Raw genomic sequence first — 22,618 nt, forward strand, 5'->3', positions numbered from 1 at the left:
CTGAGTTGTAAGTTGCCGCGTTGTTGTGAAAACTGTTCTGCTTATCTGACAGAGATCACAAAAAACAGCAGCAGACTGTAACAAAACAAAGGACAGATGATGCAGCTGTGTCACACGTCGCTTCCAAAAACGTCTCCAAGGCAGAGTTGCCTCATTTTTTGTTGAGTGCCTGTTGCCTCGACTCGTCTCTTCTCCTGTCTCTTCCTCGACTCCTCCACTAGCATCTTATGTGGGAGGGATTGCGAGGGGAAGTCATCATGAAATTGGAGGCAGCTCGAAATTCCTGGTATTCTGCTGGCTCCCCTGGCACCATGTCACATTACTCTGAAGTCCGTTCCATTCTCCGTATAGATTAGTTGTCATCATGTTAGTTAACTTGGCAGTAGTTTTTCCCGCCAGATTAATTTGTGAGAAATAACTTTTTATTCTCTCACATTTCTTCCCTTTAAAGTGAATTGCTGTTGAATAAAACACCTTTTATTTAGTTAATCCCTTGCGTGTGCTTCCTTTATTCCTCATGGTCTCAGAGCTGTACACTGAGTGATGATGACTGATGAGCGCCAAATTTTGGTTTCATTGTCTGGTCGACAACAACATATTTCAAAAGAGACAGTAAAAAAACAGAAATGTACGATAGAAATATTGTCCTCCTTGTTTTCATGTGAGAGCTCAGCGGGTTCGATTCAGCAATCTGAGTTTATTATTCCTCCAATGTGACAACATAATTTCACCTCAGAGTTAAGCTTTCGTTGGCCCTTTTCCAGATGGGTCCAAGTGGAGGTTGTGTGTCTGCATTCACAATTTACTGATGGACTCTGTTTGGAGTTGTGTCTGTGCATTGATGAGGCCTTATTTTCCAATTCCCCCCCCCACCGCCCTGGGGAGAGCTGGCTATGTGATGATCACTGGCTGTTATTTACAAGAGGAGTATTTCAGTGGTAGCCGTTATCGCTCCCAGATTTTTAGTGACGCCTAATCTAGCTTGCCAACTGGTCCGTGGGTTTCAAGCATCTGCCACGATTCAAGTCATCTGTGGCTCTGGGTTTCATTTCGCACAGTTTAAGGCATTTTATAGGCTTATTTCTTAATCCCTTTACTTGTTGTATGCACAGATTGGACTCTCATTCTCTCATTCGTTCTCATTTGTTTCAAATTGGAACACAGCATTGTTACTTACGTATTTTTATACTTGTTTTGTTTTCTCCTCTCCATGTGGCACTGGCGCCCTCGCTAAGAGTTTAAATGGGGGCAAATTAAGCAAGAATTCACCATTTTGCCCTTTTACCAAGGGTTACGTGCCTAACTGAGAATTTCATTTCTCGGTGCGAACAGGCAGCCATCACAGACTCCGGGAATATTAAATGGTAAATGGACTGCAATTACATAGCACTTTTCTGGTCTTAGCGACGATTCAAAGTGCTTTACACACACATTCATACATAGGTGACAGAGGCTACCATGCGAGATGTCTCACTCCATAGCCACGTCTGTTTTTCAGGAAAAACCAATGTGTCTAATTCAGAATATTATTATTTTTAGTGGCTCTACCCATGTCTAAAGACCTTGTACATACATTTTAATTTTGGTGTAAAAGTGGTAGCCATTAGTGAGCTGCGTAGGTGGATTTTTTTTTTTTACAGGGTTGGACAAAACCACACTAGCCAGTCCCCCATTTCTAACCTCAGTGCTGAGCTAAGCTAAGTCGCTGTTTGCTGTAGCCTAATATTTAACTGACACAACTGAGAGTAAAGACATTTACATAAGAACCCGTCATTTATTTCCTAGTCCCTGCATTTGCATTTGTAAACTATTAAGTGCTTCTTCAATGAGAAGGAATCAATTGAAAGTGTATAACTACACTTACTGACAGCAGAGCAAGACTTAGCCGATAAGATGTGATGCATCTTCATTAAGCACAGGCCACTGAAGTGAGGACATACAGTAGGTGGAGTACCCTGGAGTGTGGACGCTGCTGCTGGAGGAGTAGCGCCAGCAAATGGAAGAGAAAACCTTTTATTTGATTCACCGGGATCATCCTGAGGGACAAGGCAGATGAGGTGGTGGTGCGTAGTGGCTTAACTGCAAGTCTACAGGTAAGAAAGACAGAAGAGAAGTGATATTTGAAGAACATCATCTGCTCTTCATGTAACACTAATCAAGCACATTCTGCGGGTTGAATAAGAGAAAAGATTACCTTTGATTGTCAGTGTGGCTGATTAAAGCTGATGTCAAAGAGGAAGCTCTCGCTTAGCCAAAAGGTGTTATTTGAAGCCCTGGTGAGCTTTTGAGGCAATCACTCCACACATTCAAATCAAATCAAAATCTATTTGTCACATTCCATCAGTGGGCTTTACAATCTGTACAGCGAGCGACATCCTCTGTCCTTACACCCTCTATTCAAGTGACGGAACATTGCCATATTGAGAAAAAAAAAACAGATGGATGAAACATCAGGAAGAGAGGAGGGATCCCTCTCCCAGGATGGACAGACATGCAATAGATGTCGCACGTGCAGAGCAGAACAACAAAATCACACTTTACAAGTTGCATTGACTAATATTGTAATACGAATTATTTGATGTACGACTGAAAACCTCATCTCCATCGTGGTGACCTGGAAGAGGGCAGGCCACACAAGATAGTTAACAATAAAAAAGACAAACCTCAGAATGAAGAGGCTCACATTTTTCAAATTTTTACAAAGGTACAGATATAAGGAGTAGCTCAGTGATCCAGCAGAACCCAGAGTATGACGAGCCAGATCCGTTAATATGGGAGACAGTTGGAGCCAAGACTGAAATGTTCCCATTGGGCCATTGGTCCATCAGAAGGGAGCCTGAATGAAAAAAGAGGAGGAGAAGAAAGCTATGGAGAGTGGAAAGCCTGCAGCCACCTGACTTCTGTTTGACCCTGGGAACCATCAGGAGCCCTGAACTCTGACAGGGTAATGCCTGAGGTGGACTATATGGTTTAATGAGATAAGACAGGCCATGTTCGGTTTTGTATGTCATCAGCAGCACCTGAAATTCTGATCCGACGTGAATTGGGAGTCACTGCAGTGAGGCTAGGATTGGTGTAATATGATCAAATGTATTGAAGCATTGTCATCATTAATACTTTATCATTAATACGTGGGCTGGGGGTAACACACTGTGCCTCCGAGATGGATGCAAATGTCCTACATGTACCATCAGTTCCCTGAATTAATTATTTACGAGAAGAAGAAACATGCGTCACAATAAGAAAATGTGTGTCTGCTTCAAGGATGATTTGTGTTTTTTCTTGAGCTCGATAAACCCACAGTACGACTTAAAGGTAGAATAATCACGTGTTCAGCCATGACTCATCTTTGGCAGCATCATTGCTCGTTCTGCAAACGCTGTGTTTACTGATACTTGTGACGCCCTTATACATTTCCTTGGCAAGACTAAGACTGCATTGAATGTCATCCTACATGGGATCTCCATGGGGTGGGCTAGGACATTGAACTGTTTACTATAGGCCACACGCCTCCAAGAAAAGACCTCTCGGCTGTTTAGCCCTTTTCCGAAAATGTGAATACAAGGTACATTAAATGCATCATGAGAGGTTCAGGTAAGAGTCATCACAATACGTAGAGAAAATGTTTCTGAAATGAATTAGATGGATTATTTAATTAATTCTACATGGTAAGAAGATCCAGCTGAGCTTTTGTAACAAACAGAAATTGTGTGACCCCATTGTAGGACTCTCTAGTAGACTGAACATGGGTGCAGAAGTGTATTTCTGATGAGCTTCTCTCTCTCGCCTTGTTGTCTACTGCTTGCCATCTCTGAACCTGCACAGCTGAGGCTGATCAGCTGCTGTAAATGAAGCTGCCTAACTGTTGCAGAAAACATCCAACCGCTGCAAAAATGTCATGTACAGTGTGGAATAACTGAGAACAAAGTCGTTACTGGAAGAACCTGCAAAACCCCTCGTTCTGTTCAGTGTTCCTTTAAAATTCTCTTGCTCAATATCTGCAAATACAGCTATTATAGAATGGTTAAGGTTACATTAAGACATGGCTCTGACCAATTACCTATAGTTATATATGGCAGTTAATATCTAAAGCACTATGGTTACTATAGGTAACAATCATATACTTATGTATAAATGTCTCCTCCTTGCTTAATATCTTATAATCATGGAGGTTCAGCCACCTGTGCACTCCAGCAGGAAATGAAATGGCACTGAAGTGGTCTGTATTGTCAGAGTGCTTGCTCTCCAGCCACTTCCACTGTCTCATATCTCATGGCCCTACGTTGAGGTACAGGACCATTAAGTATGGAAGAGCATAAACACTAGAATCAGGGATTTTTAATGAGCCTGCTGCCTCCACCATCCAACCACAGATAAGTGGAAGAAAATGGATGGATGGATAGTAGACCTATTAAGATGCTTATTTACATTAGAGAGGCTATATCAGGGTTAATAATAGCATAATAAATGCATTTGTTCTTGTTTTCCAAGACACAGAAATGTGATAACAGATAGCTTAATGTTTTTTGTCTTTTTTTGTATCTTATCAAATCGATAAATGTTCTATTATGCATTTATTGTCACTTAACTATGCACTTATTTATATATTAAATAAGGGGCACTATTAAGTTTCTGAGAAAAAATGCAAACTTCTCGAAAAAAGAGAATTTAAATATTTTACAATATTAACAAAGGAATTAATACAAACTCAGAAATATGTATTTTTTTTAAACAGGCTGTCTGGGGCAGAAAACCACTGCACACTGCACTGTTCCTGCTGTCAAACTCGTTTCACTGTGGATGCATACACCGTTAAATATCACTGCTGAAAATCTATCTGATGTTCACAGATGAGGTAATGCTTTAAAGTACGATTTTTTGTGTTAACTCGACAACAGCAGCCCATTGATACAAACTGGAGTCCTCCTCTTACTGGCTTCCGCTACATGGTCCACAATCTGGAGCCAAGATATGTTATTCCATCCCGGAGCTTTTTCACACTTAAATCGATTCTAAATCTTTACAAGGAGACAAAACTTTCCGTGCAAGTGTCCCTCAACTCTGCTCACAGGGTAGCAATAACGTGCGATATCCTGGACATCCAGAGCTACAGTCTCATATGTGACCGTTACAGCTAATTATGTCAGCAGTTAATGGAAGCTAATGTCCTGCGTACTTCAGACGAAAGCTATGGATGATAGCCACACAAGCGCAAATATGAGAGTTTCTCAAAGCAATGGCAGACGAGTGGGGAATAGAGAAACACGCCCTGGTTCTCGTCACCGACAATGCTTCTAACATGAGTCCGGCTGCTGAGCTTGGCAACTTTCTTTTAACAGTGAAACACTACATTTAAAACAAATTAAAAAGTAATAATTTTGATATTACAGTTACACTATACAATATTGTAACCCACCATTACCTCGAGTAAACTTGTGGATTTCGCTGTGTTTGAACATTTTGTTTGAAACATTTGTGATGATGTGACTGAACTCAACAAAATATATAACAATCGTCTAGTTAGTAGTTTTTATACATTTAATGTAGAATTCTGACATATTATAATTTTAAACGCTTTTCTTTTTTTTTAATACTACTTTAAATTTGAATTTGAGTAAAATCAAGCTGCTGTGATGACAGAAAACCACTGTAGGACTGAGATTGAAACCTTGATTCACTGCATTTGATACCGAAACAGTGACAGCTATGAATCCATTACAGCGGAAGAAGAGTAAATTACTATGGTTAGAGTGGACGAATCCATTTCAAATAATGACAAGGAGGTAACCAAGAAAATTGCTGTTGTTTTAGAGCACCTTGTTGCCAATAGCAGATACGGGTGATGATGGTCTAACAGAGCACTTAAGGAGAACAAAGATACATCTATCACATTCTTCCACAGTGCAGATGGAGGATTAAAAGCTGGTCAATCTACACTGGACTGTCTGAATCACCACAGAGATGGGAAGCGCTCAACAATTTGATGTTTTTCAGTGCTTCTAAAAAGCTCTTCCCATTGTGAAACTTCTTTTAAAGTGGGAGCCTCAGGTAGTACATGTCACAAGTGAGAAATGGCTTCCGTTGATGTTTGACCCTTCTGTGTGAATGGTTTCCAATAGCAACACCGGGTATGTCGCATCTGTGTCACCAGGTCATTTTGTCATGGCTCACATCCTGAACATTTTTTAGATTTTTCCAAACCAGGAGGAAGGGTAAACATTTAGTTTCTGTAGTTACTTTAGGCTCCTGTATTTCAGGAAGTTAGAACAGGTCATCCACTAATCAGATGGCTGATGGTTTGAAGTGACCTTGGGCAAGGTCTCCCGATGGCTGTCCCATCTGTGTGTGAGTGTGTGTGAATGGCTTCCCATAGAAATATCATGAGTCGTTTTGGATAGGATATTGCTCCTGTTGAGCAGGTCATCAAATTACATAGCAGCTTCTGCCACCAATGTTTGAATCTGTGCATAAATGAGACAAGTGTTGGTAGGTTAGACAATGGATTGAAATAGACGTTTTTCAGAGGCATACTTCAAATCAAAGGTTATGACAAATCTCTATTGTTAAAATGCTACATTGTTCTGCTGATTTCTGTATAACAGTTCTGCATTTTGTGTTGCTGCATTCCTCCTCTAATATGGTACATGACACGTGAAATTTAACTAAAGTTGAGCTGTGAAGTTGCTGCATCACTTTATTTGATGACGCGGTTGAAAGTGGACAATTCGTGAGCATCCATGCTTTTCTATCTCTATCAGATGAATGCCAGATGGTTTGTGGTGATTGCCATAGTAACACAAGAGAAATCACCACAGCTTGAGAACAGAAAATTGGAAGTGTCCAGTCATGTCTTTTTACATAAATGCTATCGACGACAACTGATAAAAAGGTTGTCCTTCTTCACAGGGAGAGATTATAACCACTACTCCTTAAAGCTGTTCAGAGGGGAAAGAGGGCACTGGGAAATGAGAGGTAGAGGTAAAAAAACAAACAAACTTGAAATCATCTTAAAGCATTTGAAAATGTATTTAATTTGATGTGTAACATCTCAGCACAAAGAATACTTTGAACCACAAAAAACATTACAACATAGAGCAGATATTACTTGAACAAGTGTATCAACACTGTAAGGACAAAACATACCTGACAAGCATTTTTGCTATCTGAACAATTTTCTTTACAGCATATATCTTTAAAAACAATGCAAGTGATGAGAATCTTTCTAATTGGCAATACAAATTATTACTTACTGTATACAATGTGGCTAACCCTTACATCATGGATGATTACAGCAGCAGTCTTGTGAATAAAATAGACATTCACTATTCCATGATCTTATATCCATCAACATTATTTACATGTAAGACCCTTTTTTGTATTATCGTCATCCTTTATGATGTGTATTGTTATACCGTTGTGTTTCACATTTCCTTAGAGTACATAATCAAGTGAATCCTCTGTCTGGCCTAGACCAGCTTTTGTATTCATTGGTCTGCCTGGCTCATTTAATCTTGTAAAAATGCAGACATTTGTTAATTGTATTAGATCATATTTTCAAATAAAGAATAGAGCGCATATGTTCTCATTAAAATGGCTTTTGAACATTGAACTTCGGATGTTCTTTACACCGGAGAGCTTAAGGAGACATTCGAATCAACATTTCTGCATTATTCCCAAAGTTTGGAGTTAGCGGTGTGCTTGAAAAGAGTTCATCTTCGGTAAGTGATATGCTGAGCTACTTATAAAGTTTTCAAAAGCAGCAAAGTAACCCTTACACTGCAGTTTGACAGCTTCAGCAGAAGAGCATACCCTTTTTTTCTGCACTCCCTCCAGTCAGACTATTTTAAGTTATTTAGCTCAAGCACCAGTTCAAAGAGGATGTTGATGACAGCTGATGAATGTGGTGGCTCCGAACTGGACAGTGTTTCTCAACACCATGTTATCTCACCAGTATTATGTCCCCCTTGACATACCCTTCAAGATTTTTTTTTTTCAACATGTGAAACTCGTCTCATCTTTCATCCTCATATCTGCATCTTCTGCCTCGGCTTCAACAACAGCAGCCCCATTGCTGAGCGGCGCATCGCTCAGAGTGCTGCGGAGCGTCACCCGTGTGACACTGAGCGAGTGCTTCCTTGGAGCAATGTGATGTGGCCGATGGCACATGACCTCCTTGAACATTTCTCGAAAGCGCGTGGACATGAGGTTGTACAGGATTGGGTTGACTGTTGAGCTGAGGTAGAAAAACACTCCGGAGACGATGTGCACGTACTCGAAGATTTCACGGTTCTTGTCAGTCCAGTCGCTGATGAAACTCCACATGAGGCGGTCGGTGTGAAACGGGGCCCAGCAGATTGCAAAAACCACCACCAAAACGACTGGAAGAAAAGCAAGAGAGAGAAAGAGACAATGTGGGATGGGTAGAGGGGATTTTAAAAGCAGTACATTGATTTTTTTGCTCCGTCTAGTCTCAAATTGATTTGTCCCTTTGAGGGCTCTCTGTCAATGAGAAACTTTGGTTTAATTCTGTTACTGCCAGCCCACAGGCTGGCCTTGATGACGTGTATGTCGTAGGGGTCGGCAGCCTCCCACTATATAAAGTGCCGACATGCCATCATCTGACCGGGCAGGACTACTCTTATGGCTTAGAGAGTGGATCCCTTCCTGTAAAATACTTTCCCTCAGCCTGAGAATAAGTTATTCCCTTGAACTGTGGTGGAACGGGACCCTCTTGGGGCGACACCTGGCAAGGCCTGCGGGCCGTCATACTCTCTCCTCCCCTCAAGGGAGCACTTTCCCCACTGGGTATATGTGGGAGGGCTTCATCTTCACTCTTCTTGTTCTCACATCTCTTCTGCATTGAGGCTATAGCTGTGCCAAAAAGACCCTGTGTGACAACAGGTGTATTCAGAAGATCCTCTTTATCTCTCGTAGAGAGATTGATGAGGTTTAACCACCTGGCTCTCTCTTGTAGGACCATCAGGTCCATTGCTCTGCCTGTGGCCTGGACAGCAAATTAATGGAGGTGAAGGAAGTGGTTTGTGACTATGCAGATCGCTTTACCACAGCTTTGTGCCCAGCTTCGCTGAAAACTCTTCCTCCAATTCTGCCTGATACCCATCAGGTGCCAAGACGCATTCAGGGCTTGGAAAATGAGGTCTGGTACGTATACAGACTCAGGCTGCCCCTCAGTGTAAGCGTCTGCGAGAGGCAGGTGTTAATCGACTCCTGTGGCGAGCTAGCAGTGAGCTCTGGCTGCTCTTGTGGTGTTCTCGCTGTTCCCAAGAGTGGCTTCCCCCTTCGAAAGGTCAAAATGACATGCTAGCCTTCGCTGCAACAGCTTGAGGGAAAATCACACACAGTGGATGCATAAGGGTATAAAGAGTAGAATTACTATTGCTTGGGTAGTGAGTTCGGAAAAAATATTTGCACTTTTCTCTCTTTCTTTACGTGGAATCAGTGATGTTTATTTATTTTTTTATTTTTTTATTTATGTTGTTTATTTTGGGCATGTCAATTCATAAACATCACATTTCATCATTGTTCAAATAATACAATACACATGGCCGAAAGGGAAAAGCAGGAGAAGCCAAAGCTTATCAAGTTTATCCATGTAGCTTGTACTAATGTGAGCCCTGGGGAAGTATTGCTATTCCATGGGCTAATGTTCAGCTGTCTGAGGTATCGCTACTTTTCCTAGGTCTTTGGCTAGAGCTCAGTATTGCTACTCCCACCGCTAGCCTGAGGCAGACAACTATAATTGCTCCTAGCTGGCTGCCATGTTTGAGCTGCCCTACAGACTGAGCAGCGACCCAGAAAAAAGCATTCAGAGACCGAGGTGGTTGCTTGCGACTTTGAACAGGTGAGCTTGGATCCATTATGGACTTCTGTTAAGCGAGAAGAGGTTTTTAAATGACGATTGTTTGAATGCACGTCAGCCCTTCAAATAGGGGAGGACTGGTGGCCCCCTGCGAGATACATGTGATCAGGGCCAGCCTATGGGCAAGGGTAATGTAATAAAGAGCTTCTGTTGAGGGCGCGCAGGGGCATTACCCATAGTGAGACATGAAACGAATGTTATGAAAGCGAACGTTTCTGGTTTGAAAGTTAATAGTACAATACACATACGTACAATCCCTTGAATTAAGAATGAGACTCAAAATTAACTTTTCTACAAATTTGACTTTTAAGGCAATACTATACATGAATGACTTATCTCTGTAAATCTCTTAATGACAGATACAAACATGATCCCTGCCCTGCAACTGATCAGACGAATGCACCAAGCATTGCAATGTAATTAGTCTTGTCTGTTAAAACTAGAGAATCACAGCAGCTAATTTGGGACATCATGCAAAGATGCAGAGATGGGACATCATGCAGAGACCGGCGCTCCTGAGCATTAGCCCCAGCTGTGTCACTCCGAGCCGGGGCTGCCTCCCTGACAGCATTGCTCCGTCTACTCCCCGAGCTCTGTGCCACCATACCGATGTACACGCATACAGAGACCGGACAATAAAAGAGAGTGCTTGGAGAAAAGTCAGTCAGTTAAGAAAATATGTGTCTGTTACTTGATTACAAGTAACAGACACATGAACTATGAACCACAGTAGCACAATCACAGCTGACTTTCCCCGCATACTGACTTGTTCAGTTTGAGTCATTGTAGTAATAGTGATGTTATTCACATGAACTGAGTTTATCGGGGAGCCCCAGTCTCCGGTCTCCGGTAGCGGTATGGTGGCACAGAGCTCGGGGAGCAGACCAGAGCGCTGCTGTTGGCGCTGCAGCCCCGGCTCGGAACAACAGGCTGTTCTACTGTTGTGCTAACTGTGGTTAATGCTCCGTGCTCGGCGCCCCGGTACTACTACACTCCATACCCATAAAGAGACCGGAGCTCCGGAGCTCCGGGACAGAACCAGATACACAGAGACTTGGGCACATCAGGAGAGAGCTTGAAGTACAGTCTGCGAGGTAGTTGGACTCTGTGTTACCCAGGGACGGCCGTCACACGGATCATACAACGGCATTGTGGCTGGACCGTCCAGCCCCGCCTTCCCGCAGGCTGCTGCCATTACCTTCTCAAATGTTATGCAAACCACGCTCTACTTGCCCCTCCCCTCAGGCCCCTCCCTCTTGATGCCAAAACAGTGACAGAAAGTTGAAACTGAAAATCAGTGACACTGAAAAAAAACTGACATTGTAAAATATATCTGTCACTGAAAAAAAGTGACATGAAGAAAAAATCTGAAGATTGTCATTGAAAAATACAAAAAAATCCCAATAAAATAAAATTATAAGATTTTCGGATTTAAATTATTTTAATTAGTTTCTTTTTTCAGTGCCAATACTTGTTTCAATGCCAATACAACTGTTTTCAATACACATGTTTCAATGACAATGTTTCCTTTTTCAGTACTGGTTTTGTTTTCAATGCCAATTTTTTTTTTGGATGCCAAATTTTAAAGTCACCGTTCTGGCTCCATAACAAACAGCTGAATGGTCTGACATACTGTGTAAAGCATGCAAAACTGTGGCTGGAGGGGGTGCTATTTAGCTTAGTGGGTAGAGCAGGTGTCCCACGTAGAAAGGCTTGCCGTTGCTGCAGCGGCCCTGGGTTCGAGTCCTGCGTGTTGCTGCGTTACTGTTGGGATTTGGATTTATACCACTTTTGACCTTTAAGCTATTGTTCTTTAAGTCATATTGGTGCAACTCTTACATGAACACACCAACCTTTATAAAGAAAGAAAACACAAATGTTATACTGTCTTGCCCATATGTTGCATGAAATCAGAATCACAACCCCAGAGGTCTCATTGGTGATGTCTCTGAGGAGAAGTGTCAATAGTAGACACCTGAATTTTGACAACTGGTTGTGCTGACATCAGAGACTCGCAAGGTTGTTTGTTTTATTCAGGTCGAAATCTCAACATATGTGTCTGTGCAAGCCAAGCATCTAAATCAATGTCAGAGCATCATATTAAGATAAGGCCAAGATTAATACGTTCCCACTCTCATGCTTATGCACCCTGAAAGACACTGACTTCTACATACGCTTTCACCTTCACCTCTGTCAGTAGGCTGTTTCAAAGCCTGTTAGATGTCAATGTGTCTGTCGAGGAACCTTGTTAATATTATTGGCATGGTTGGTGTCACCTTCCATTATCATCTCATCAATATTAATCATGTTCATAAGCAACTGTAAGTAAGATATGTTTGGGGGGAAGGAAATGCCTCATTAATTCCACTTTCATCAACATTTCAGTTCAGTGTTCATGCAGAACATCTTCACTTCTAACATTGTTAATTGCTATGTGCAGCAGCAGCAGCTTCTTACTCACTCTTTCTTACTTCTGGGGTAAAAAACGGTGTTGTCATGTGATGAACAAAAGTTCACAGTTTTTTGCAAAAAACGTTGTGGTGTTAACAGTCCCTGAGCCTGTCGAAGGATCCCTATTCATTGTATTAACTTTCATCTTATGTTTAACAGCATCCCAACTTTGGGGGATTGTGGGTTGTAACTGTCCAATGAGCAGGTTTGCTTATAGGAGAGTGTGGCACACAGCTCTGGTTAAAAGACTCAGTAAAGAGAAGGAGGGTTTGATACTCACACAGCATCTTAGTGACCTGCCGGCGACGTGCCTTCTGCTGCTGTGTTCGGATGTTACAGAAGCTGTCCTGTCCAAAGCCCGACTTCGCCTCCAGTGCCTGACGCATCTTCTCCCGCTTCAGCTGCAGCCCGATAAGCATGTAGAGGGTGCTGATGGTAAGCATGGGTAGAATGAAAAATAGCAAGGTGGTCACCTGGATGGTCAAGTTGTACATCCACTGCGGTTTTAATAGTGTACAGATTGCTGAGTCCGGGATCACCACGCTTATGTTCCCAGCAGGACTGGTTAAATTCCTGTACAGCATGTCGATTCCATGGAGACTTGTGTTAGGCAGAGCAAACAACACCGACACACCCCACACCGTCAGGATGAGCCGCTTGGCGTGGGTGCGCGTTACAACATACTTTGCGCGGAGGGGGTGAACCACAGCAATGTAACGCTCCACGCTCAGCGCTGTCACATTCAGGATGGAAGCCAAGCAAACAGTCTCGAATAGGAATGTTTTAAAATAGCAGCCGCCCTTCCCCAGGAGGAAGGGGTAGTTCTGCCAAAGCTCATACAGCTCTAAGGGCATGCCAAGCAGCAGCACCAGCAGGTCCGACACCGCCAGGCTGAACAGGTAGTAGTTTGTCGGCGTCCACATCACTTTGTTGCGTGCAATGACGGTGCACGTCAGCACATTCCCCAACACGCCTACCAAGAAGATGACTAGGTAGACAAGGCACACGGGAAGGAACACAGGCGATCGACGAGGACCAAGGCAATAATCTAAGTACTCTTCGTCTGTTAGACATGCAGGATCCAGGTCCACGTGGCTGCCGTTCACGCTGGATGTGAGATTGGCACACTTTTCCCTTTGAGGACAGAGCCACCCTCCTTTCTCTGCAATTAGGTCCAAAGAGCAGTTGTATGAAGCGGACATGTTGCTGAAGTAGTCAGGCTTGGAATCTGAGAGAAAAAAGATCATACATTCATCAATATAAATGTCATTTTTTCGAGCAACGGCTAGTGGGTAATGACATCATACAAAACAGACCGCTAATTGAAGTTAAACAGAAATCAGAGTTTGGTTAAGCACAAATGAGGAAGGAGTCGTTTCCCAGCTTGACATTCATCTCTCTTCATCACGTTTCCTGACCAATTTCCAAAACTCTGAATTTGATTAACTCTGACTGCTGTTTCTGCCAATGAGCTATGAATTCACTTCTGACAGCGAGTAGGAGACTGAGTGATTGAATAGACTTGAATTGGCATCTGTTTCTCGTCCCTGTAGTATGGCTCAAAACCATCACAAGCTTTGCCTGTGTGCTTCAATAAACACAAATGTGCAGGATTTATTGAAACCAATTGCAAAGTAAACATCAGAGAGATGTTGCTGATGCCAGCCAGTACTCTTCAAAATACGGTTAACAGGAAAAATGTGCATTGAGAGACCAACGACTGAGGCTGAGCCTAAACTTTAATTAATTTTTTTCTCACTGTCAACACAACCTGCTCAGCACCGTACAGCAGTCAACTTTACAGAGCTGTGGTGGTTCTGTAGGTGTCTTTGCATATTGCTCATGTTAGCCATGATGTACGCTGCTATTTTCTTGCAGTGCTTAAATAATGTTCATGTATTGTCATTTACTCTGTCGCTGTTTATTGTTTCCACCCTGTACCCAGAATGCTGCCACACAAACAATTTACAAGTGGCTGGGGGCATCTTCTATGCTCTTTTTGAGTTGAACAAATGATTGTCATGTTTTAATATTGCGAGATCTCCTGGCACGAGATCACCCCTACTGCACACCGTTTACAGTCTACTGACAGTTGCTGCACAGTTAAATTAATCCAACTTTTGTTATCAGTAGTAAACATTTGTCTGATTGTTAATCACAGTTTTGTCTTTTATGAAATTTGAAGGTAAGCCATGCCACTTTCATGGAATTTTCTTATGCTAATATACAATAGAAAATGAATGTCTACATGAAAGAAAGAATTGTATCCTACCGGAACTGATTCGAATCGAATCGTATCGAATCGTTCCATAATAAAATGCATCGTGCCGGAATCGTATCGTAACCCATGTATCTAGATACGCATCGGTTCGTCTTATGAGGGAAATGCACACTCCTACACACTACACAATGTGTAAAATTGCAGGTTTAAATGTTTCATAAATCTCTCTCTCTCTTTCTCTCTATATACAGTATATGTTATTTTATTTTATCAAGCTGGGCACCACTGTTTTTAGCGAACTCCAAAGAGAAGTGAGTGGTGTTGGATATCGGTGACTTTTTTAGGAATGAATACACAGTGTGTAAACACATGTCAACAAGTGGGGTCGTTTTGATATTTCTGGACAAACAAAGAGGCCTTTGACACAGATGAATAAGCTGCTATGTCACAAGTCAGTCCTGTTACTAGTATCCAACCATTGTGAATTATTTTCATGGGATTTACTGGCAGTAAAAGAGATGAAATTTCACCAGACATTTTTCTATTTCTGCATTTCTTTGTCCAATCAGTTGGTGGTTGTCCAATCATTGTTTCATTGGCAGGAGCACAGTGCAACATGCATAGTACCCAGAGACTTCCATTAAAGGTCCTGGTATTATTTGATTCCCATGACCCTTTGCAGCTCAGTGGGTGGAGAGCAGCAGTGAAATTGGTATGCACTATGTTCCCTGTGTGACCCAGTACATGATGAATCTCAGCATGGCTGTTCACAGTTTGTTCAGATCCATTCTATTAACATTACTTTATGAACTCAAAGCACCGAGTCACTAGACTAAAGTAGTTCAGGATGGAGGTTTAATAGTATTATCTACCAAAGGAGACAAACTATTCTTCATAGTTCAGTAAATCATTTATTTTGTGTGAACTTTGGGAGTGCTGGTCATTGCTCTTATTTGTTGTTTCCTCACTTTGTCCCAAAGTTCCTATTTTTGCCCTGAGGAGCCAGGAGCGATGTCTGATGAGTGATGAGCGAGGGCACGATGGAGCAGCCCTCACGGTAGTCTTACCGACCAGCACACCCTCTTAGTGGATATCAGTTAGTGATGGGATTATCAGGTTATCAGGAGATGCATCATATCCTTACATGACCAATTAGTGATAAAACTGTGAGAATTAAATAGGAATTGAACTTGCACAAACCGCACAACTAGGCAACAAGCTGTTAGAGTTTCTCCATCAGCCTTTGAAAACAAAGAGCAGCCAAACGATGATGATGATGGTCGTCTGCTTTAAAGAAATGTAAACTTGTTAAAAGGACATGATTGGTCCACCTTGGATAAATAGCAAATGTACGCCCCTGTGTGCGTTTGTCTTCAACTGAGGTGTACTCAGGCGTACTGATGACACGTTGCTATCTTGAGGCAGCAGAAAGCAACAAGTGAATACACTTTTAAATGTAAGTATGGGGTTTAAGTATCTCATGTAACAACGCTCTGTTTGACCTTTGGCTCTGTAGACCATGTTTTTCGGAGGACACATCAATGAATTGAACGAGACATATAACATGTTATTTAGTGAGTTTCAGAGGTGCTGGTAAGTGGATTTTGTTACGTTAGGGCAGAACCAGGCTAGCTGTTTCCTCCTATTTACTTCATGCTAAGCTTAACTATCAGCCTGGTGGCTATAGCCCTAAATTCACTGCGCAGATATGAGCAGACATGAAAAATTTAAGTCGTCTAACTCTTGGCAAAAATAAAAAGAAAGGTGTATAAGCATTTCCCAAAATGTTAAACTATTACTCTAAGGGCAGTTCAGTCAGTGAAAATGAGGGCATGCCAGCGCTGCACTTTCACTTCTCAGATCTCACCAGTCTGGAAATCAAACCAGTGACCTTTTTCCAACCTTAAGGCCACTGCTGGTGCATTACAGGAACAAATCAGCAGGTTCTCATTGTCAGCAGTATGTCCTTGAGAAGAAAGCAGCACACATCAGAAAGCAGTGACCCATTCCATATACAGTATAATCTTCTGAACTCTGACATGCTGACGATCCATCATTAATGATTGTTTGCTTGTATTAGCTTATATTTGTTGCATATTATTGGTTCATAAGATAAAGGAAATTTGATGATATAAAAGCTGAGACACTGGCTCAAAATATGCAGGGATATAGGCAAAAACAAACAAACAAACAAACAAACAAACAAAAAAACATTGGCCTCCTGCCCTGAGTAGTAGAAAAAGGAAACGGTTCATCAGCTGAATCTACATTTTTAATTTGGTGATACAGTTTTTCTTTAAATGAGAAATATGGAGCAAAGGATAACACTTTCCTGCCAGTTACAGAGGAATGACTGTTGACGATGAGCAGGAAACACAGCACTGATTTTCCATAAATTTAGTTACATCTGTCAGTGTCTTTTCTGTCTCTGGCAGAGAGTTACTAGAGGCTATTATGTGTCTCATAAGAATGCATTTTGTGTCCATTGACTAAAGGTGGACAGGCATGTTGTCAGAGAACTATAGCAGCACATCCACATTATTACAATCAATTGCATCCCATAGGCTGTTCCCCTGTGTCTTCAGTGTGCGGCCATGACTTCTCCATAGGCCCTGATATCCATTAGACAGTTGTTACTTGCCCGTCACACTGACTGGAGGCTGGATAAAAATCCCCAAGTGTTTTATTACATTAGCATAATCTGCAGATAGAAAGCCCAGAGCTTGGGATGTAGAATGCCTGAGCGTATTAGCATTCTGTACAGTGTAGATTATAAAGAATAACATAGTATGCTTTATAAATATAGATCTAGGACTATAATGAATATTTCAGAGCTGCAGGACACGGGATCTACAGTGGAGTTGATGCATTTATGGATGAAACATCATATTAGTCATCACATATCTCTCATAGGCTAGGTCAAAACTCTCCAGAAAACTAGATAGATCGGAGATTTTTGTTTTATTACAATAATTAAAAGCTAAATGCATCTAGCAATTTTTTTCTAGCAAAGTGATAAGTTAGAAATGATAAGATATGCCCTTAGTTTCATTCATCTATAAAAGCACATCTTTCGATGCTTCTAAAGTTAATTGCTTCATCCGCAATGAATGAAACAAAGTCATGACATGCACGGACCTAAAACTCATAAAATAAAGTGGCTGTCTAGGAAAGGTTTTCTGAATGTCTTATTTATTCTGTCGGACACAGATGAAAACCTCACAGGTTAGGTGGTAGAATACACTTTATTGATTTATCAGCAAAATCGATAAAAGTGAGGGAACCTTGTGATCTGCTTTTGCTGTTAACACTTAAATGCTGGCGAGCAATTGTACAGCAAAAAAGTCTCTGTTCATCAAATGACTCCATGCATCGCCCCTTTACTTCTAGACCCATGGAAGTGAGGCCACGCCAATTCCAATGTGCCCTAGACCATAGTTTGTACAGTTCAAGGAGAGACAAATACATTTGTGATTTGTGAGTGAGGCATGAATTACACATATAATGTCTGTCTTTGTTTCAGTGTTTAGTACTTAAACATCCGCGCCTCAAAATACTGTCAGATTATTGTCCTCAGCATCCTCTGGGAGTCCAACAATGTGGATGTTCTTTCTCCTTCCACGATTCTCAAAATCAGCAATATGTTAATTCAACTCTCTTGAGTTGTGGGCAATAATGTAGAGATTTGGCATTGTGGTGTCAGCTAAGCCTCTTCCCGATACCATCTTGAGACCCCCCCTCCCCCAAAGATAATTTTGCAATTCAGGAAATTCATACTAAATCTGGCCATTTTGAAACTGTAGTGAAAGGACGGTCAGTCAGTTTTGTGAGCTAACTCATATACAGGACCGGCTCTACAATGTTATGGATTTTAGTCACTGACGCAGCATGAAGGGTGTGTAGTCCTTATTTGCATCCATTAGCTGTATGACAAACTGTGACTCTCTCAAGTTGAAAAATTATCTTTTAAATTGACAAACATAATATGTGTGATTCATGGCACATTTCAAACTGGATACAAAAATGATTTGTCTCTTGCCGTTCACCGCCATGCATATTTTTCTGAAATAAGGTCCTATGTTGGTCCACAGGAAGGGGCGTGACTTCACCTCTCTATACAATTTAATTTACTAAACAGGGTTTTTTTTCACGCTCACAAAAAGCTGTGCTGCAGTTGTTGCCTATTACTTGCAGCCGATACAGTAGTTCAGTCTTTATACGACCAGCCCACAAACACCTCAACCACTGCAGTTTCCTCAGAAACAGCTTTTCACCTGGGAGACTTCAAAACTATCACTAGGACATAGAAATTCATATCTAGCCAACATCTCTCGGCCTCGTCCCAAGAGATTTTAAGAATGATTCCATGAACAGTCCACGTAACAACACCAAAGCATGTCTGTCTACCCTGAGAAAAGTGCACAGACCAAAATAACAATGTGTTCCAGCTTTTGGGGGTCATCATGATCCTGCTGACTACGCCGGTAGAAAATGTGACTTATGGAGCTCTCTGCCTATAATGAACTAAGACACACCTGATCGCTAGCTTCATTTAAATCTCTTAAAACTCATTTCATTGTGAAAGCTTTTGGAATTGTTTAATAGATATATATTTATTTATACTGTTTTATTAATTTTATTGTTTTTACTTTCCCCTGCTCATGTCCTTCGGCCTTATTCACATTTGTTTTGTCATGTCTGTTTTTTTTATTTTCTTTTGCACTTGTTCACCTCGTAAGAAAAGTGTGTTCCAGCGCATTAATGCTTGTAATATAGAATTTTCCAGGCGTTCCTCTCTACCCACAAGTCCTTTAGACATTTCGATCACATTTTGATCCCTCTCTAGATGCACTGACTATACAGACCTTTTTTGTTTCTATATGCGAAAGCTGCATCTGTCAGGACTTCATTTGATATTTATGCTTTTTTTCACCCCCCAATTACTTCAAGACAATGTGCTTTTCTGGTCCCTGTCATTTCCTTTTCATTTGTACAGGTCTACTTATTTTTTCATATTTGGTTTTATTTCAAAGTGAGGCAGAAGGAGGCACGAGAGCTAACGAGAGGACCCCCTAACCTCAGAATATCCTACTTACATTATACGATTTTTAGTTGAATGAGTGACCAGGACTAAGAAAAGGTTAGCACGTAGAGAGGCAGAATCAAATGATTTTGAGAATTTTTTTAAAAACATTTTTCATACAAAAATGCCTTTTTTTCTCTTCCTTGTAAAGATCTCATTCAATTTCAGTGGTTGTAGCTCACTGACTTTGTTCCCTGCAATCCTGTTATGCTCAACTTGGCTGTGGCTTTCACAGAAAGGCAACGCTTAGTAAATGAAGGTGACACACTGGACACAAATTCAATTATAGCCTTAAGCAAATCCCATGTTGTTGATTTAATGCGCAAACAAAATAGCAACATAAAATGAAAGAAATACGCACTGTCCCTGACACGAACCGTCAATTTACCAAATTCTTTATGAACACAAATGTTATTAAAGAATGTGTCTATAATCGGTAATCACAGTCAGTAGACTCAGTAGATGGTGAGTCCCTGTTCACTTAATTATATTATTTTAAAAGTGTCTTTTAAACTCGAAATGTGATATCTTTAATTACAAAACATTAAAATGCTTTGAATTGAAAGAGAGTTCAAAAGAAAGTTGAAGTACAAATGGTATTGAGTGACTTAATCCCTTGATCACCACAACCCTGTAATTATGAGGTACCGAATGGAGAAATTATGTTTGCTAATAGATTGTTAATATAGATGACAATGATTTATCTGTGCACTTGTGATAATAAGCTATCCAAAGATTATAATTCGTCTTACCTCTAATGCGTTCCCTTGTTGTTGTTCCCTGGTGTAAACACAGATTAGTGTCTTGGTTGGAGTGTGAACAATGTGCTGCTCTCTCTCCGTTTACTCTCCTCCTGCTCTGTTGCTCCCTCCTCAAGCCTCTCTCACAGTCGCATCACATATATACAGTACACACACATAAACACACACACACACACACACACACACGCACCCTCTCTCTTTCTCTCTCATCCAGCCTCACCTGCAGCCTCCCTATATCACACATGAACAGACGGACATTCAAACCACATAATTATATTACTATAATGTATGTTAATTGCATAATGATCTGGGCTGTGGGCCATCACAGTAAGTCAACACTCTCTCACTGCTGAGGACGAAGCATTCAGTCTCCCAGTTTGAGTGAATTGTAGCCTCATGCTTCAGTATTCATTTTCACATAATCCACATGGCATCCTACAAGGTTCAAGGTTAACTGGTTTGTCATTCTACAAGACACGGTCACACAATTAAATGTTAGTTGTAGTCATTTTATGCAACGCAAGACATTTTTTTTCTTATGGTGAGGTGTGAAGGATGAGTTCAGGAGTCTCACAGTCGGACAAAAGAAGCTACTCTGTAGTCTGATGATACAGCAGCAGATACCTCTGCTGATGGCAGCGGAGTAAACTGGCTGTGGCTGGCTACGTGGATACTTTTAGTATCCTTTGGTTCTGTGCGGTTGTAGTCGCCCGCTGCAGAGCCCTCCTGTCCTTGGCAGTGCATACCCAATGCCAATTCTTACTATTCCCAGTCAGGATGCTTTCTTTCACTCCTCCATAAAGGGGATATCACCTTGGGACGGGAATTTTTGCTTCCTGGCCATCCGATGCAGGCTGACTGTTGTGTTGCCAATAATTCTCCACACCACCAGGTAGATGTTGTCTGTGTCTGTCATTCAAAAAAGGGAAACCAGAAGAATTGAGAATGCGGATTTACAAACCATTGTTATGATTAAGCTTTTTTTTTGACAACACTCTCACTAATATAGCCGCCTCTGACAAAAAGTTGCAAATGGCACTGGTGAAGTAACGGAAAAAAAGACTAAATTCTGAAATGGTTGAAATACTATACTACAATTACAGGCACAAGGGGGTTTTCCTTTCTTCTTACATCTTACGTGCACTTATTCACTTAGCTAAATGGATAGTCCTTGTGAATTATCTCAGCGACATGCTCTACATGCTCAATCATCCAAAAAGTTGGCGACATATATTGTCCATTTGCTGACTGATGGCCTGATGTGTCAGGGCCCTGAGAAATGATGCCTCTTCTGAGCCTTCTAAACCAAGGTGGACATGGGTGATATCCTAAGTGTAATTTTCAAGGTGTGTGAAGACTGAGTGGAGGGCAGTGGAGATGGCAACCCTGGCGTTGAACGGTTGAATATTTTGGTTCTCTGCTGGGAAGTGCAACAGCAGTGATTCCCAAAGTGCTGCACTCCATTGGTATTTACTGCTCTTGTCTGTTCATCTCCTCTACATAGGGCCAGCTTACCTGTCTCCTGACTGACAAGTTCCTCTTTAGGAATAGTTGCATTACTGTACTGCTATATGGAACTATTTTCCTGTGACCTGAGCGATTCTGCATTCCAAGAAAGACAGGCATCCTTGTCAAATTGATGTCCAGTTTAGTAAGTCAGGTGATGGACTTGCAGATGTCTCCATGGCCTGGCCTCTTCTCTGGGGTAAGCTTTGGAGCATTGTGTCCACACCTTGCAAGAATAAAAAATCCCTGCAACAAGCTTCCTATGCATACTTAAATACTTTGCATTGACTTCTTGCAGGCACATCTTTCAGCACACAGCCAGCATCCACAACTCAAATCAAAATCAATGCAAAGAGAGAAATTCACCTCTATTCAAACTATGCGGCACAAATGACAAGGTTGCTTCGTTATTTGATGTGGAGCCATTTACAGACAAGAGGAAAACTCAGTGATCACCTTTTAACTTTGGGGATGTAGTTGAGCTCCGTTGTTGAATGTTAATGTACTGCCTTGACTATCTGTACTTGATTGCTGACTGGAGCCAGAGGTCCATCTCATGGACCTACAGAGGAGATGGGGAAAAGAAGAGAGCGAACAGGAAATTCTGGCGTGTGCTGAGTTAAATGAGAGGTTGATCAGAATTCAAAAACACTTACACACACACAATCCACATGTCATTGCTTGCTAGTTTATTGCTAATGTGCAGGAATGTTTTC

At 41.5% G+C, this 22,618-nt stretch overlaps 1 protein-coding gene and 1 long non-coding RNA gene across 3 annotated transcripts; both read right to left on the reverse strand.

Moving 5' to 3' along the window:
• Positions 1 to 2,365: 2,365 nt before the first annotated feature.
• nmur1a (neuromedin U receptor 1a) lies at positions 2,366 to 20,570 on the reverse strand. 2 transcript variants are annotated; one of them, XM_030432397.1, is made up of 3 exons: positions 20,388 to 20,570; positions 12,612 to 13,559; positions 2,366 to 2,836 (listed from the first exon to the last, which is right to left on the reverse strand). In XM_030432397.1, exons 2-3 carry the CDS (start codon positions 13,531 to 13,533, stop codon positions 2,697 to 2,699), a joined length of 1,062 nt encoding a protein of 353 aa, XP_030288257.1. In that variant the 5' UTR covers positions 13,534 to 13,559; positions 20,388 to 20,570; the 3' UTR covers positions 2,366 to 2,696. The 2 variants fall into 2 exon arrangements, with proteins under 2 accessions (XP_030288257.1, XP_030288256.1); XM_030432396.1 differs by lacking the exon at positions 2,366 to 2,836 and adding an exon at positions 7,003 to 8,378.
• On the reverse strand, positions 20,568 to 22,464 carry LOC115590913 (uncharacterized). The gene is made up of 3 exons (XR_003985852.1): positions 22,359 to 22,464; positions 21,210 to 21,305; positions 20,568 to 20,627 (listed from the first exon to the last, which is right to left on the reverse strand). It is a non-coding gene; the product is annotated as an uncharacterized LOC115590913 (long non-coding RNA).
• Positions 22,465 to 22,618: the final 154 nt, after the last annotated feature.

The sequence above is a fragment of the Sparus aurata genome, chromosome 11 (assembly GCF_900880675.1).
Source record: "Sparus aurata chromosome 11, fSpaAur1.1, whole genome shotgun sequence".
Classification (NCBI taxonomy): domain Eukaryota; kingdom Metazoa; phylum Chordata; class Actinopteri; order Spariformes; family Sparidae; genus Sparus; species Sparus aurata.